The sequence below is a fragment of the Gopherus evgoodei genome, chromosome 8 (genome assembly GCF_007399415.2).
Source record: "Gopherus evgoodei ecotype Sinaloan lineage chromosome 8, rGopEvg1_v1.p, whole genome shotgun sequence".
Classification (NCBI taxonomy): Eukaryota; Metazoa; Chordata; order Testudines; family Testudinidae; genus Gopherus; species Gopherus evgoodei.
The window spans coordinates 94,146,755-94,165,379 of record NC_044329.1 but is presented as its reverse complement, the minus strand read 5'-3'; the positions used below and the strand labels follow the sequence as shown (position 1 = coordinate 94,165,379).

Sequence of the window (18,625 nt, the reverse complement as noted above, 5' to 3'; positions counted from 1 at the left end):
CAGGAGCTATTTGTCTTGCAATTGTGCGTTACTTGCCTTTCCTCTTTTTAGGTATTTCTTGCATCTTTTTCAAGTGGTGAGAAAGACAAAATACCAGGTCTCTCAGTCAGTATTGAAGCAGTTTATTTAATTGGCCAATGGAACTGCATCAGTACCAGGAGGTAAAAACTATTTGTCAGACAATACCTCCATGGCATACACCGTTTTTGTACGCCTTGGACATAAAATCACAGAAGTGTAGGACTGGAAGGGACCTCAGTAGGTCACCTAGTGCAGTCCCCTGCACTCAAGGCAGGACTAAGTAATAACAAGACCATTGCTGACAGGTGTTTGTCTAACCTGCTCTTAAAACGTCCAGTGACTGAGATTCCGCAACCTCTGTAGGGAATTTGATGAGATCATAAGGGTCTGAGCATGAGCAAAGGCCACTCTGACGTGGCATACCACCTTGCAGCTTCAATTAAAACTAGAGTTCTATTTTTCCATACATAAACAAAAGCCTTTCTTTGCCTGAATGTACTTCTTGGTTTATTAGGTATATGGAACAGTACCAAAAAATGTCCCGGTGATATAGCCATTACTCATGCAAAACTTCTATTGATTTCTATGGGAGTTCTGCCTGAATGTAAGGAATGTAGGACTGAGTCAAAAAACATTCTTAAGGGTACGTACGTCCTTCCTTAAACTGAAAGGTTATCTATGCTGGCTTTACTAGCAGTGATGTTTTTGAGAAGTGCCCAAATTCTGAAAATTATTTTATTGTACAGGAATGTCGGTGGCACTACCCACTATAATATCAGTGCACTTTCTAACTGCTTTGGATTTGCTTCTGCAGGCCTTATACAGTAAAATTCCATTGACTTCAGTGGCTGTCTTTCAGGTATACTGACTCCAAGGATGTGCTCCAAAAGTAGTCTTCTTCAGACACACATTCCTGTGAATCTCCTTCAATTCTCATGTCATATTTTTACCTTTTTCTTTTTGCTAGTTTTCTTTCTAAGTAAAGGAATGTATCTTGTTCAAAGAGAGAAAAATTGAAAGTTTTAAGAACTTGTTATTGAACAAACATTTTGGAACTATGGTAATTTTTGAGGGTGCTCTTTCTTGGTAAATGTGTGTCTGGTTGTCCTGCCCTTCCACACAGGAATAGTACCTTGCTCTACAAATAGCTCCATTGTTTTCAAAAAATACCATCTGAAAACAATGGGACTATAATAGACTAAGATACTACTCAGCTTTAGCAAGCCTGACAGGGTTGGGCCAAAAATAACAGGACTGTTTGCTTGGGTATCTGTTCAGGAGATTGTGTCCTCCCACTGTACAGTAGAGAAAAATCCTGCCTAAACAAACTGAGTGCAAATACAACACTTTTGAAGACTTTAACAATGTCTCTTTTTCTGTTTTAAAAAAAAATAGTTTGAGCAAGTTTCTCCAAATGAAAGATTAAGTCATTGGCTTGAGCCAAGGGCTACATGAGCTGGCACGGAGCACACTTCCTCACACAGCTAGGTCAATGTAATTTAATCCTGTCTGACCTGGAACACTTGAGTTGTTCCAGTGCATGGTGTTATCTGCAGAGACTAGCCAGGCTTGCTGAATTATGCAATTACTTTTTTTGTGATGCTCACACTTGAACTATGATGAGACTTCTAACAAACAAAGGCAGGCTATGAACTCAGTGTATTTCCCATCCCACTGTTTTTTAAAAATATTCCATAGTTTTTCCCTTTTTAAACACATAATTGATAACAGTGCTTTGCTCACTGTACGCTTTTTGGCTCCACATGGAAGAATGGGAAGCCTGTGCTAGTTAGTTGCACGCAGAGGAAGAAAGTATGGATTGCCTGGTTTAATAGTATGCTTCTCTTTCCCAAGGAATTCTCTTGGAAATCTTGAACACAATGGTATGTAAGACTATTAAACTGCATCCTTTGTGTTTGTCAAAACTGATTTTTAAAAATATGATTTGCTTTTGACCAGGCAATCTGTTTTACAAATATAAGATTTAAAAAATCTTTAATGTATTGAAGAAAATGGTAAGTGTTGGGTTTTTTTGCAAGTTTCCTCCACCCAGATTATTTGTATCTAGGCCTGAAAGTCTCCTAGGTAAAACATGGTCATATTTTCCTAGTGTAATACTGGAAACAAAATTGCCTATGTGTTTCATTGTAGTTCTGCAGAGAAGATTAAGCCCACTGACAGAATGCAATGTAATATGTTCAAATTAGTATTGATTTTTCCCATCATAATTGAAGCAGATGAAGACCAATGACAGCATAATTGTACCTTCTGCTAGAGATCAAAGAGTTACGGGAATTCTGGGAATAGATTAACTTTGTTATTCTCAGTTTTAATAATTAGGTTGCCAAAGAAAAGATGAGTCTTTGCAATTCTGTTAACCTTTGTGAAATCACAGTAAGGAACCTCTTAATGGAAGTTAAGGCTGGGTGTTAACAAAGGATAATTTAACTAGTAATAATGTGAGCTGATATGTTTCCCTTAAATTCTCAATTTACCTCTGCATTGTGCCCTATCATTTGACAGTTTTTTTTCTTAATATATTTCCTGCTGTTTATTTAAAACTCCATTTTGAAAGGAAGCATTGGATTAATCTATCAGTAGATGATGACAACTGTGTACAATTTTATTCCTTTGAACAAATGCCTGACTGCTTGAAACAACAACTCTGGTATATAGACTCTTAGGCTGTCAGTTATAATAGATAAATTTTTTAAAGAAAGCTTGAAAAAGGATATATCAAAACAGTCAATACTCTAGTTTGACAATTGTGAAGTATTATTAACCCTCCTGCAATTCCCACAAAAGTTTTTATTACAGCAATATTAAAATCAAGCCAATGCCCAGAGCATACTGCCTTTTCTGTTTCTTTAGACTATAAGCACTTTTGGATGGGGACTGTCGTCATGTTTGGCTTGAACAGTGCCACGCTCACCAACGGTGACCAAAATATAATTGTGATTGTTTTATTGTACTGATGCTTTCAGCCATGAAACATTTGTTTTGCAAAAATCATAATGGAATAACATTTTGGTTGATGAGGTGGATTTTGATGCAGCTGACTTTTTAACACAAACAGCAAAAGTGGTTGTAGATCTAATCAGAATGCCACTTTCTATTCCTTTTTGCCCAATCAGTTTTTGCTGCCCTTCAGACATTCAAAATAGGGATTAGTATTATGGATTGGGAAATTCTTGCCCCTACATTTTCAAAGAATTGTGTGCATTTAGCTGGTCAAAGTCCTATCAAAGTCAATCACGGTGATACAGCTAAAATCCCATGGTACATCCCTGGGTTCAGTCCAGAAAAAACTAGCATTAATGGCAGGAAGATTTTATGGTCTTTCTCAGCCCAGCAGTTGCTTTCTGTTTGGGTTAGTGAGGAGAGGAGATGTGTGATTGAATGAATCCACTGTAGAAAACATTGTCTTTTTTGTAACAATGTCAGAATATTTGGCCACATTAATGAAATGAAGATTATTTTTGTTTTTAGTGGCTTGTAATCTGTGCAAAAACTGCTGTATAGTGTACCTTTGTACACCATTACATCGTTTGTTGCATATATATCTTTAGTGTTATAGCATTGACAAATATGCATTGTCAATAAATTGATAGCATAGCAGCAATATTGCATATACTGACACTATGCAGTGAGTGATCAGTGACTTCCATGCACTTAGTCACTGCCTAAGCAATCTGTTTGTTTTAAAGGGCTAAATATTTTCACCTTTTTAATTTACTTTATTGTTTAAAATAAAATACAGAAACTCTAAATAATGTATAAATAGCAATTGACACCTACACAATTAATCTTTGACCAGTGTAAATATATTGCTTTTAGTGCCCTGTATAAATCCCAATTCCTTCAATAGGATTCACACCATTGTGTCTGAGGGCAGAAATGGCCCCATAACTTTCACTTTTCAGACTGAAAATTACCCCCCCATAGTGTTATCTAGTTCACCATCTGAGGCCTGATGATCATTAACAGAATTGGATGGTTTGAATGTGATCCCAGCTGACAAATGATATAATTACATCTGTGATCGGATAATCTCCCTCATCCTAATCCTTTCCTTGGTAAAGCTTCTCTATTCATTCTCTATTCAGGTTTTTTGTTTTTTTTTTGTTTTTTGTTTTTTTTAATCTCTGATCATCTGCTTTAGCTATTTGAACCAGTAAACATGAGCAGTTTGTGCTAGGATCAATACTGGTTCCTAACTGCATGACATGGTTCTTGGTTACTACTAGTGGCAATTAAAGAAAGATCAGGTACTGCAGATTCTGCTGTGCTTTTCTAAACAGTTTTTCCTGCTTTCTGTGAAAGTTTGTGGATGGGGCGAATTTAGGATATGAAAGCAGCCAGATTAACAACCCTGATCACCAAAATCCTTTGTTAATCCACAGAACTAGTACAGCATGAGCAGCAAAAGCATAATCTTCCCTACCCTGCTTCACCAGCGTGTTTCACATGCAAAGTCGCCCCCTCATTGGTCACTAGCAGGCTTTGTACACTGAGTCAGTGCTAAGGCCTGTGAAGTCCATGGAAATATAAGCAGTCAGTAGAGGTGTGATTCAGTGTCCTGGCTTTACAGCATTTTCCTTGTAAAACATTAGCTGCTTTCACAGTACAGGGGAACAGGCAGCCTAATTCAGTTTTTAAAAAAGGACAAATCTGGTACACTTAAGCGGTTTGGCCCACTTAAACCAAAATAGGGCATGAGTCACAAATTCGGGGCATAGTTCCAAAGTTCCAGAGTAACTCCATCTGTTGCATTTGTCCCAGGTGATCTGTAAAACATCCTGTCACCGTTCAGGGCTAGCTGCACCTCTCACCCTTCTGTGATCTCTCTCTAAGTGCTCCCCCTCCAAGTTTTAGGACTCAAGCCTTCATCTCTCTGGGGTGGAATCCTGCAGTTCTCTAGCTATAACCCTCCTGTATACCAGTTGTGATCGCTCAGCGGACCTGACTGGACTTGGTACCTGCAGTTCTTCCCTTCAGAAGTGGTGACCAGCAATGAATACTGTGGCCCAAACAGCTTTCTTAAAACAAAGTATGATTTAATATTAACAGTAGGAACACAACATAACAGGAAAAAAGGATTAAACAACAAAATGCCTACACACACACACACACCTATTTTACCAAAAATCTTTCCATCTTTCACGTGGGGACTATAACAGGAGGCTTGCTCATTTAAGGGCTAGAGGCCTAGGGGCGGCCAACCCTAGTTACTAAATAGGCTCAGGTGAATGCCCTGTAAGAGCAGTAGGAAGCTGCATAGGGAGGATGCTCAAGAAGTTGTGGAGGGACTGCAGAAAGTGAGAGTCTACTGTAGGGAAGACCCTGAGAGTGGTGGAGATGGTCCAGCTTGGAAGGGATTGGAGTTGCCCGCTAAAGCAGGGAAGGCCATGAGACGCCAGGAGAATTTTGAGACAGTACCTCAGGAAGCAGGGGCTGTGCCCAGGTTAAGGCTGGGGAGAAGACTTCCTTGTGTTTGTTTTGAATTTTATGCCAGTAAAACTGAACTCTAAGGTGAGGTATTACTGAACAGAGAAACCTTTTGTGAGTTAATGAGGAGCCCAAGGGAGGAAACGGAGGTAAGACACCTGCAGAGCAACCTCACGCCACAAAGGAGTGTTTGGGAGGTGACTGGTCCAGTTACAGGGACCCTAGTAGGACTACCTTCCCAGATATCCCCAGCCTCTCAAGGTCTGAGAACAGTTTCTTCCCCTTAACCATCTGAATTCTTTAGAGGATTTCTGTGTCTTTAAACTCTAAGTCCCCCCCCCCCTTGCCCATTCTCACCTGTGTGAGAAATTAATGGAGAAACCTGTTTAGGAAATCTGGGGGTGTGGTGGTTAAAGGGGAATAGCCAGTTTATCACAGCGTTGTTCTTCATGTGTCCACCCAGAGATGTAAATATTAGGAACTCTCTTTTCCTGGGCATGTTTTCTGACACACCTGATTATGAATTAACACAATACATGCATACAGCAACCAACACAGTAACCTGATCGGTATCCTGCACTCATAAATTGTTACATTTGTGAGCTAAACAAAAAGGGGCAAGTTGTGGTGTGCTGTGTGAGCCTATGGGTGCCAGTCCACTAACTGTAGGACTGACAACAAAATTATTTTAATAGGCCACTGTACAAGAAAATCTGCAGACAATGATTCCATCATTACAAACCTCTTGAATCAATAACAAATATCTGAAAGTATCAGTATCCTGTTATCCAAAGAGGACTAACCCACCTTTAGTGCTACAGCATTAAAATTTCATTTAGAATTGTATGTGTGATGATTGCAATAATAATAGCTAAAACTGATAAACTACGGAACACGCATGTTGGATAAATTGAGGTGGAGTGTTAGACTTATTTAATTTTTTCCTTTCCTAATTATTATATAATGTTTGTGCATGCGCAGACACACACACACATACACACACACAAATTATATAATAGTAGTGCCATAGACTTGCGCAAGGCTTCACCCAGTGAAAAAGACAAGCTTCCTTGCTTCTGCAAGGATCTTTCATTTTAGGTACTGATTGAATCTTACGTTCTAGATAAGGTGACCATCATATTTGATATTATTTATAGGTTGCTTACTAACTCTCATTTAGTATTGGTTAGCAGCTTAGAGAATCTCTGAGATGATATGGTTCTCTTTAGTTTAGACTGGAAACCTGTTAATGTGAGCAGCATTGCTTTCAGGTATTCTTTTACCCATCAACTAGTCCACTGGGATAAATTCCTTTCTTAGGAAAACAGGAGAGCAAAATTATTCACCAATGGACAGGAACACATCCAGGTTTAATTAGCAAGCTTGTACAGATCAGATATTTTGGTTTGCTGGTGGATGTAATCTGATTATAAATTAAGATAAGGTATGATTAAATGTCAGAAATTAAGGTAAGCCTCTTGTTTTCTTTAAAGCAGTTATAAGGCCCAGGTGTTTTGGTAACTAGCGTAAAAGCACTGGAACACAATGATCCAGTTTTGTATCCAAATTTTAATGTTCTCATCTAAATGAAATCCACATCAAATGTAGGCTTTAAGTGTATAATATGATTTTCCATCTGGATATAATATACTTCATGTTTAAAAATTGGTAAAGAATTAGCAAGGAAAGCTGGGTTAGATTTACCAGTACTCTTAGAGGATCACAAAAGTGATCCGCTGATGGAGTGGGACTCTTCCCTACAGTATGTTTTCTAGTGCTTTGTCCATCCTAGTTTTAAAGGTTTATAGGAATCAGCGTTTCTGTAGGAGACTGTATTTTGGTCCTAAAGATCTTATTATCAAGACAGTTTCTCCTCCCTCCCCCCAATATTTATCTTAATTGTTCCTTTTTTTAAAAACTGTCCTGCTTGTTACTACTTGTTGTGCCCCATCTAGCACAGTAGATAATTCTTCTTTTCTCTTCATGTTTACCACTATAAATTTTCATAGACTCTTAATCTGTTTTCACTTTAGTTATCTTTTAGCAAAGCTATAGTTATATCCACTGCTATTTTAATCTTTTCTAATAAGTCTATTCCTCTGGCCCTTTAGTATTTGTTGTTTTCTGCAGTCTCATCAGTTGATCTAGAACTTTATGGTAATGATGTTCCCAGAACTGAACATACAGGTGTAGTTGCACAAGAGTTATACATAGGGCTTGTCTTCATTACTGCGCTAATATTGGTGCTGCTGCACTGACACCTCAGCACCGCTGTAGCGCATCTGGTGAAGACTCATGTTGACGGGAGAGCACTCTCCCATCGATGTAATTACTCCACCTTAAGAAGAGGCAGAAGCTATATTGGCGGTGAGAGAGCGTCTCACGCTGACATAGTGTAGGCACCACTTTAAGTTGATGTAAGGTATGTCACTCGAGGTGGTTTTTCATATCCCTGAATGACGTAACTTAGATTTAAACGGTAGTGTAGACAAGCCCTGAGAGAGACTCATCACCGTGGTGTGGGGCTTGATGCCTCTATGCATGCAATCGAATGGGATTTATCATTTTTGTTCCCATATTTCACTGCAAAGTCATGTCTAATTTTCTATCACTTTTTTGATCTCTTTCAGTATTACTGCTTTCCAAGTTTATCTCCCAATAATTGAATATCTTGGTTTCTGATTATTTTTCTTCTGTTATGTTAGCTTGCATTTTTCCAAATGAAATTTTGGTTATTTCTATCCTTAATTCTCTGGTTTGTCCTTATTCCAAGGGAATTAGGACAACCCAGAGAAATACAGACCAGCCGTCTTAACTTTAGTATCCAGAAAGATAATGGAGCAAATAATCAAGCAATCAGTTTGCAAACACCTAGAAGATAATAAGCTGATAAGTAACAGTCAACATGGATTTGTCAAGAACAAATCATGTCAAATCAACCTAACAGCTTTCTTTTACAGAGTAACAAGCCTTGTGGAAGGGGGGAGGCGCTAGATGTGACATATCTTGACTTTAATAATGCTTTGGTTACTGTCTTGCATGACCTTTTCATAAAAAGAATAGTGAAAGGTAGCCTAGATGGAGCTACTATAAGGTGGATGCATAACTAGTTGGAAAGGAACAATCAATTGCACACATACAAAATAGGAAATGACTGTCTAGCAAGGAGTACCGTGGAAAGGGATCTGGAGGTTATAAAGGATCACAAGCTAAATATGAATCAATAGTGTAACACTGTGTTGCAAAAAAAGCAAACATTCTGGGATTTATCAGCAGGAGTTTTGTAAGCAAGACATGAGAAGTATTTCTATTCTACTCTGCTCTGATAAGACCTCAGCTGGAGTATTGTGTCCTGTTTGGGTGCCACATTTCAGGAAATATGTGGACAAATTGGAGAAAGTCCAGAGAAAAGCACCAAAAATTACTAAAGGTCTAGAAAATGACCTATGAGAGAAGATTGGGTTTGTTTAGTCTGGAGAAGATAAGACGGGGGGGGGGGGGGGGGGGGGGAAGAAGGCATAACAGGTTTCAAGTACATAAAAGGTTGTTACAAGGAGGAGGGAGAAAAATGGTTCTCCTTAACCTCTGAGGATAGGACAAGAAGCAATGGATTTAAACTGCAGCATAGGAGGTTTAAGTTGGGCATTAGGAAAAACTTCCTAACTGTCAGGGTAGTTAAACACTGGAACAAATTGCCCAGGGGGGTTATGGAATCTCTGTCAATGGAGCTTTTTAAGATCAGGTTAGGCAAACACTTGTCAGGAAAGGTCTAGTTGTTCAGTCTTGCTTTGTATGCAGGGGACTGGACTAAATGACCTGTTGTGGTCCTTTCCAGGCTTCTGCTTCAAAACCTCTCCAGAGCCTTTGTCTGATTACTTTTGTCTTTAGTGATATCTGGAGCTTTCACTTTTGATTTTTAAAAAAAACATTTTATATATAAGGATTATTTTTTTTCAAATATATACAAGTGATACAGGAAGATGGTCCCAACTCAAATTCTGCAAAGGAATTAAATTAAGGGAACTTCAAGAGACTGTCTAAATTAAATGAGCAGCCTGTTTAATAATTGTCCAAGGAACAATATGGCTAGGATTCTTCCAATGGAAATAACCATGTAGAAGAGAATAAAAATCCTCACAGAAATATGATTTCGAAAAAAGTGAGTGTTTGTGTTTGAGATGTCCCTGTAGCAGATGAGAGGGATGTTATCTGCTAACATTTTAGCTACAGAGCCTTTTTCATGCTGTTGAAGTGATGTCTGTCTGACTTAGCTTATATAAGGGGTTCTCAATTGTAAGTGAAGGTGGTGGGTTTTTGATTTTTAAGTATTTTGGTTGGCCGGAAGAGAGAGTTAGCTCTTCTCTTCTTTTTTCTCTTTTTGTGATTTTGATTATTTGTGTAGGAAGGGTGTTAACCATCTTGTTGTTTTTATAAAGAAATTCAAATAAAAATGTGACGTGTTTGGCTTTGCCTGAGAGGAATTCCATCAACTACACAGTCTGTTTAGAGGGTTTTTTCCACCTACTCCTTCTTTTCATTATTAGCTATTTCGTTTCCCCTTTTGCTGACATTTCAATCACTTCTCATTTTATCAGCACCGTATTGTAGCACTAGCCCTGCAGATGAGATAGGAGTTAATCTTCTTTTTTGAATGTAATGCTTGCTGCTAGCTGGAAATGAATTTGTTACTGAGCTTTATATGATGTACCCTGCCTTTGTCACCTTGAGGAATGAGACACCTGGTGTGGCTCTTAACTGTGGAACATAATGTGCCCTAAAATGGGACATGGTACTAGCTTAGAGTGGTCTTTCTTTTAAGTCACAACATGCTAATATGATCTGTCGGTGGCCCTCTCAACAATTCAATTTCCATTTCAAAGACAGGGAGAGGTCGTGAGCAGATGGTACAGCAATTTGTTTTACTTTTTGTCAGTGGCATACAGAAGAGTTGGGTAAGGCGTATGTGGTGCTTTTACAAGGAAACTAAACAAGTAGTTTGAGCTTTATTATAATGTAACACTGCTTGTAATAGAATTCAAGGATCTATATAGCACAGAAATTTAGTTTTATATAATTTTCAATACAAATATGTGGGAAATAAAATAAATCTACACAGAGACATTTCTATTTTTCTGCAGAATAGAAGCCTAATCTCTTACCTACTAGAATGATGGGAAGCCAAAAAGGGACCTAGATAGATAATCCTTGGCGATGTCACTCCCCCCTCCCACCCCCCAGTGAAAGCTTTCATTCAGGCTGAGAAGGCTATAGCTCATTTCACTAAAATACCCATTAAATCTATATTTGTAGAGGCAATTAACTCTGACAGAAATGTTCAGTGTTTCCCTTGGCATTGCTTGGAGATGCATGTATCAGAATAAAATTGTTCTTCCTTATTGCATTTTTTTCTGTAGAAAAGTCATTGAAGCAAATTCCCTAATAGTGTACACAGACTGATTTTTTGCATAATCCTAGGCAAGGTCATTGGTATCAGAACTTTGCTGGAGGACCAGGTTGTGATTCCAGAACCTCAGTTGCATGGATGATTATAAAGAACGGGTATAAGGCCAAAAGTGGAGAGTGCTGGCTAGAAAGAATGCATGATTACTGCAGGTGGAGGGTGTGGTGGGTTAGTGGTTTTGTAGACTGTGCGACCAGAGCAGCTTGTATGGGGCTTGAGTGGAAATTAAAGCTCTGTTCCCAGCAGAAATCCCATTTGACAGTAACAGAAAGACTATCTGCCCTCCGTGGAGGTAAATTGTCCTTGTGTTGCAGACAGCTTGTTTTGGCACAAGAAGATGTAATTTACAGCATCATCACTGCATTTAACTCACTATTTTTATTGTGGCATCACAGGATGTTGTTAGGTTGTTAATGGGATATGGAGCCTTTCATCTCTAGGCTGCCCATTTAAACCCTGCCCATCTAAGTAGTGACATAGCAGTGCAGTTGAGAGGCAATCATCAGAATGCTCCAATTTTTGCCATTTTGTCAACCCTTGTTTCACTGCTCTAACCCCTACCTCATCCTCATTTGCTTATGCGCAGCATGTCTTGTGGCCTTCTGCCCCAGGATGGTCACACTTTGTGCCTGTGCAATACCTCTTCCCTCCTCCCTCTGCCCCCAGCTCTTAGGTGCCTTTTAAAAAGGTTATTTTGCTCTTCCCCTGTGCTGCTGCGGCAAAGAATATAGAACTAATACCTTGCAGCGCTGTGTGATGGTGCTTGTGCTCTTACAGATAAGGATGTCTGGCATGGATCTGAGGGATTTGAATGCTTTGGCTGATGATGAAGAGGTGTGTGTGTGTGTGTGTGTGTGTGTGTGTGTGTATAAAGCCCTGAAGAGGTGCGGGTGTGAGAGAGTTGTCTGAATCCCTACGGGAATTAAAGCAACTGGAAGCATGTGTAGTGCTTGTGTCACAGCTGGGACTGGTATCAGACTTAGCTACATTGCTGGCACCATATGTTAATGTTCTTTGTAGAGTGATCTACTCTAAAGGGAAAGGATATGCTGCAATGCTTTTCTTATAAAATGAGCAGCAGCTGTGTGAGCATCGAGTCCTTGTAGCATGGTAGGGTAGCTTTCTAGATGTCTCTGATCAAACACTTTGTGCTCGTTAACCCAAAGCATTCTGCTTAGAACGAGTTGGATTTTTTCTTGTGTGTTATTTCTGTAAATGGTGTGGTGGTGGTGGTGGTGTAATCTAAATGGCATTTAATGGGAGCAGAGTTGTTACGCTGTGTTAGAATTTCTATAGCTGCCTCTGAACCAGGAAGGAATCTGTTTGAATTGTGAAGTAATATGGTGAATTTTGAAATAGCCTGTGAATGCTGTCTGAACATGCATGATACTGAGCATGTTACAAACACCTCATCCTCAGTGGTTTAATCCTAATTCATATGTGCATGATTTTGCTGGCTCCTGGCACACAGTTACAGCTTGATACTACATTCTTTCTTTTCATGTCTGAACTACCCCTGACTTCAGTGTAGGATTGGAGCCATAGTGTATTAAAGTTCAGGTACTACCTATATCTTTCAAAGCTTTCACCATCTGAGGGTTGTTTGGTCTTGGTTAAATTCCTCTAGAGAGTTGTCTTCACCATGAAAAGCACCACCACAACTGGTACTACTTGACCCTTTTACTGGTAGTCTCAACAGAGAGGCCAGTTAGTGAGTTGTCCTCTCACCCCAGAGTTAATCTTTCCAAGCCAGGGTAGAGACATATTGACAGTGTGCAAAAGCTTGCACTGCAGCTGTATCTGTTCTGTGAAAAACATCAAGGGTTTTCCTTTTCAGAGCTGTCCCTCTGGCACCTTTTCATAAGTACTCAGTTCATAATAAGAAAGAGTAAGGTCTTTAACACCTGGTGTCCTGGCCAGATTCCTAGGTGAGTGAATTATTATGTTCTGTCTTCCTCTGCAGTTTCATCTGGTTAGTTATTTTTCATTTTTTTTCTAAATGCTGCTATGTAGTGCTGCTTGCCCAAAGTGGCTGCAATGTCTCACCCAAGAGAGGACTACAGTATAGAAGTGGATTAATGCATGTATGATATTGAACAGAGCCTTTATATTTTTGAGAGTTACTGTGTGAGTTAAAATATGAATATAAATATTTCCTATTACTAATTTCTGTAAGGGCCAGTTAACTCAAACCTGGGACTTTCTGTGATATACTTCTGAGTAAGAACTTGTTTAAAAAACTAAGTAGGAACCACAGGATTTGGCCCTATATTTCTAAGGTTGTTACTAGGGCTGTCAATCACAGTTAACTCAAATGATTAACTTAAAAAAAATTAACTCGATTAAAAAAAATTAATCATGATTAATTGCAGTTTTAATCACACAGTTACATGATAATATAATATAATTTAAATGTATTATAAATATATTTGGATGTTTTTCTACATTTTCAAATATAATGATTTCAATTACAACACAGAATACAAAGTGTCCAGTGCTGACTTTATATGATTACTTTTGATTACAAATATTTGCACTGTAAAAAGATAAAATATATAGTATTTTTCAATTCACTTCATAAGTACTGTAGTGCAATCTCTTTATTGTGAAAATGTAATTTATGAATGTAGATTTGTATCTGTTACATGACCACTCAAAAACAAAATTAATGTAAAACTTTAGAGTCTACAAGTCTACTCCGTCCTACTTCTTTTTCAGCCAGTTGCTAAGGCAAACAAGTTTGTTTACATTTACGGGAGATAATGCTGCCCGCTTCTTACTTACAGTGTCACCTAAAAGTGAGACCAGAAGTTCTCATGGCACTATTGTAGCCAGAGTTGCAAGGTATCCAAGTATACTAAACATCTGTATGCCCCTTCTTGCTTTGACCACCATTACAGAGCATATGCTTCTATGCTGATGCTACTTGTTTAAAAAAAAAAAAAAAAAAAGAGTTAATTAAATTTGTGACTCAACTCCTTGTATGTCTCCTGCTCAGGGCCGGTGCAAGGAAGTTTCGTGCCCTAGGTGAAACTTCCACCTTGCACCCCCACAGCCCTGCAGCAGCTCCCCGCCCTGAAGTGTGCCGCCTGCCCCCGTGGCAGCTCCCCACCCCCTGGCCTGAGAAGCCCTGTGGTACCTCCCCACCCCAGCTCATCTCTGCTCCGCATCCTCTCCAAGCAGGACTGCGCAGTGGAACCCCTGGGCTGGCGGCTGCCGGCAGCGGCGTGCTGACCCATGGGACTTCCCTGGGTTGCCAGCGGCGCACCAGGGCAGCCCAGAGGATTCTGGGGGCTTGGGGTCTTCGGCGGCAGGGGGCCCCCGCTTTGGCGGTAATTTGGTGGCGGAGGGCCCTTCCGCTCTGGGACCCGCCGCCGAAGTGCCCCGGAGACCCGCTGCGGGGACTCCCGCCACCGAATTGCCGCTGAAGCAGGACCAGCTGCCGAAGTGCAGCCAGGTCTTCAGTGGTAATTCTGTGGCGGAGGGCCCCCGCCGGGGGTCTCCGAAGCACTTCCGTGACTGGTCCCAGAGCGGAAGGGCCTCCCGCCACCGAATTACCACCAAAGACTGGGCTGTATGTTGGCAGCGGGTCCCGCTTCAGCGGTAATTCACCAGCGGGGGGGTCCTTCCGCCCCGGAGCGGAAGGACTCCCCGCCAGCGAGGACCGGGAGCAGAAGCCGCTCTAGGGCCCGGGCCCCGCGAGAGTTTTCTGGGGCTCCCGGAGCGAGTGAAGGACCCCGCTCCAGGGGCCTCGAAAAACTCTCGGGGCATCTGCGGGGCCTGGGGCAAATTGCCCCCCTCTCTGGGTGGCCCTGCTGGTGCGCTGACCCAAAGGAAGCCCTGGGCTGCTGGCTGCTGCGGTGGCGCGCTGACCAGAGGAAGCCCTGGGCTGCCGGCAACGGCGCCCTGACCCGGGGGACCCCCTGGTCTGCCGGCTGCCACCGGCAGCTCAGACTCCCTCTCTGTCCCAGCAGCAGCGGCTGCTCAACCATTTAAAAAAAAATTTGGGGGTGCTTTTTGGCTCCCCCAAATCTCGGAGCCCTAGGCAACTGCCTAGTCTGCCTAAGTGGTTGCACCAGCCCTGCTCCTGCTCTGTGGTTTTCCCTGCATTCTGCCATATATTTCGTGTTACAGCAGCCTCAGTTGATGATCCAACACATTTGTTCGATTTAAGAACACTTTCAGTACAGATTTGGCAAGACGCAAAGAAGGTACCAATGTGAGATTTCTAAAGATATCTACAGCATTCGACCCAAGGTTTAAGAATCTGAAGTGGCTTCCAAAATGGGAGAGAGATGAGTTGTGGAATATGCTGACTTACATGATGAAAATTAATGTGCAGAACTCATCAGTATGGAAGCGTTTACTGGAATACTTTGCAACCACGGCTACAACAATGTCATGTGAACGCCTGGTCTCACTTTCAGGTGACGTTGTAAGTAAGAAGCGGGCAGCATTGTCTCCTGTAAATGTAAACAAACTTGTTTGTCTTAGTGATTGGCTGAACAAGAAGTAGGACTGAGTGGACTTATAGGCTCTAAAGTTTTACATTATTTTGTTTTTGAGTGCAGTTATGTAACTGATACAGATCCTTATTATTATTTTATTTTATTATTATTTTTATTTAAGATGCACTTTCACAATAAAGAGATTGCACTACAGTACTTATATGAGGTGAATTGAAAATACTATTTCTTTTTTCTTTTTTACAGTACAAATATTTGTAATAAATAATCTTATAAAGTGAGCACTGTACACTTTGTATTCTATGTTGTAATTGAAATCATTATATTTGAAAATGTAGAAAACATCCAAAAATATTTAAATAAACGGTATTCTGTTATTTAACAACGCAATTAAAACTGTGATTAATAGTGATTATTTTTTAATCTTGTGATTTATTGTGATTAATTTTTTTAATTGTTTGACAGCCCTAGTTGTTCCAAATTTATATTCCCAAACTCTGAGAACACTGATTTTTTTTTTTAGAAAGAATACTCATTACTAATTAAATTATTATTTTGCAAATAGAATGTTACACTTTTATGTAATTACACACTTGGGATCCTTGTGCTTGGACTTCTGCTGCAAAGCACTTTATGAAAACATGCTGTTAGCTGTAAACTGTAAGCCAGCTAACCATGTTATCAATCAACTACATAGCTTATTACTCAAGAATACAAAGGCTTCCCACTTTTTCTTATAGGTTTACTGTCTTGGGAGAAATTGGATTGAACAAAAGCGGTTGACACGAACAGGTGCCTTTTTCATCTCTATAATGAAGAAAAGCAGAAGTGTCATGACGGTTACAGCAGATGACGTAAGTTTTTTTTAAAAAAGTCAAGGTTTGTTCATTCCAGTATATTTTTTTCAGAACAGAACACACAGCCTGATTCTACTTTCACATAGGCTGGCTTTACACTGGAGTTGCTCCTAGAGTTACTGACTTCCTTGCAGTTACTCCTAAGTTATAGCAGTGTAAGTGAGAGAAGAGTAAGGTCCATTGATTAAAAATAATAATGTAAACTCTTTTCTGTTGCTAATGCAGAGTCTGTGCTTCAACATTCTACTTCATTAGACTGTAAGAGAGAGATGGACCTGAGCCCAACCACAAACTGGATCCACACTTTGTGGATTTGCTGTAATTATATATTTATAAGCATTTTTACAGCACTCACTGCTGTGGTTTCTTAACACCCCATGTGCTGATATACTAATCTATCATTCTTCTTGCCACAATAATCCTTTATTAGTTAAATTCCACTTCCTATTCTCAGGAGAAATGCATCAATTTGTAATGATGGCAATGATAATCACAGCAGTAATTGCCTTGTTTGTTACAGTTTGTAATCTTTAAAAATGAAAAATCATCCTCTCTCAGAGTGTATGTAACGATGTTACATTTTCAATGTCACTCCAGCACTTTTAATACCTGCAGCAGCCATTTTTTAATATTCTTCTAATGTAGTTGGGGTTTGTGTGTAGGTGTTACGTATAATGGTTAATTAGCATTATCCTTGAGATTGCCAATTCCCCAGCAAGTACTAATTGGAAAGGGTAATTTTAGTGTGTGTGTGTGTGTGTGTGTGTGTGTGTGTGTGTGTGTGTGTGTGTGTGTCAGCATACAAAAATTACCCTCTCTGAAGGTAGTATCTGTTGGGGAACTGGCTGCCGTTCAGACAATGTGAATAAGGTACAGAACCTTTCACCTGTAGGTCACTAGTTTGAATCAATGGATATATGTTTCTATATAATGGATGTTTGGTAACCCACTATATAAGATGAGTTTGATAGGTCTCAGTCCCTGCTCTCACATCACAAATTCTCCACCATGCTGTACAGCTCTGCACTAATTGGCAACTCATTAAAGAGGCCAAGAACTGTATGAATCTTGGTGACTAAACTGCCTCTGCCACCCACAAAAGAATCTCCTCCTCCACTCTATATCAGAGGTGAAGCCTGCTGACAGAATAGTATGTCTGAAGCTTGTCCTTCAGTGGCTCTGTCAGGTGCTGTCAAGCCAATGCTTTTTGTCAGGTAACTTCACCTGTATTCCTCCCTCCGTGGTTTACTCCAGGAGTGCCAAATCAGGACTCCCGCCATCACTTGTCTCTAGGTGGGGACCCTTGTCCCACTCCCCTCTGATGGGGTTTTTTGAAACCAGTGTGCCAAAAGATCAATTCTGTGTTTTGCTTTTTCGCTGAGGGATAAGAAGAGTGTATTGCCAGCTGTTACAAGTTATCACAGAACTTTCTAAGCAAGCTCTGTTGTTCTTAATGTAAAAGCATTACAGAGAAAATGTATTAAAACAATAAGGAAATTTAAACACCCAGTAAACATACCAGGAGTCACCTATCAGTCTTATGGGGCCCTAGTAGGCCTAAGTCTTTCCAACCCTTCTGCAAGAATTGTGGGGCCCCCTTGGACAAAAGATGCTGTCCATTTGCTGGATCATCAAGAAAGTCTGTCCCTAACAGTAGTGGAGTCAGATACCATACTATGTCCTCCTGCTCCACCTGGTCCATTTAAAAAACATGTACATCCTCCTCTTAAAGCGAGGAAATAATTTGGAGTCTGTGCCATCCCGCAGATAGGTACATGGGATCTGGCTCCACCTACCAGATTGTTTTGCCGGTGCAATTTTTCCGTATTGAGCTGAAGTTGATAATCCTTCTTTTTCTCACTCATGCTGATGCCGCTTCTCCTGATCTGTACTCTTGCTCCTGAGCTGCAAGCATCTGGGCTTCCAGGTGCAATCTTTCCCTCTCCAGCCACAGATTCTCTTGCTCTGTTAGTCTCTCCATGATCCCAGTTGCAGTGGTTCACCTAATCTGGATGGAGCATGACTGCTGCATATGCCAGCTTCTTCCCAGCTTCCCTCCCCCTCAAGATTTCTCCTGCCTGCTGGACTCCCTTCCAATGGCTGGATGTTGCCTGGGATCCTGGATGTTGCCTGAGGATTCCTCTTCTGGTCCTTGGTGTATATTTGGTCAATGAGCTGTGACTTTGAGCTCTTCAGTGTTGAACTGCCTTTTTCAGCATATCTCAACCATTTGCCTTTTTTCCAGCTTTTCATAACTCATTTTCTTTTCACTGTACCTTCCCCTTCCCCCCCACTGAGACTTTTCACTGTGCTTTTCCCTTCTACAGTACTTGCTGTCACTGTTTTTGGCACTTTGACAGTTCCCCACTGTT

General features: G+C 40.4%; 1 protein-coding gene across 2 annotated transcripts in view; it reads left to right on the top strand.

The window, feature by feature from the left end:
• Positions 1-18,625, top strand: part of PDE4B (phosphodiesterase 4B) — a 378,929-nt gene that overhangs the window by 30,474 nt on the left and 329,830 nt on the right. For both annotated transcript variants that reach the window (XM_030572883.1, XM_030572884.1), the window contains exon 2: positions 16,137-16,250. In XM_030572883.1, coding sequence (XP_030428743.1) covers positions 16,209-16,250 — 42 coding nt within the window. In that variant the 5' untranslated portion in view covers positions 16,137-16,208. The remainder of the gene's footprint in view (positions 1-16,136; positions 16,251-18,625) is intronic.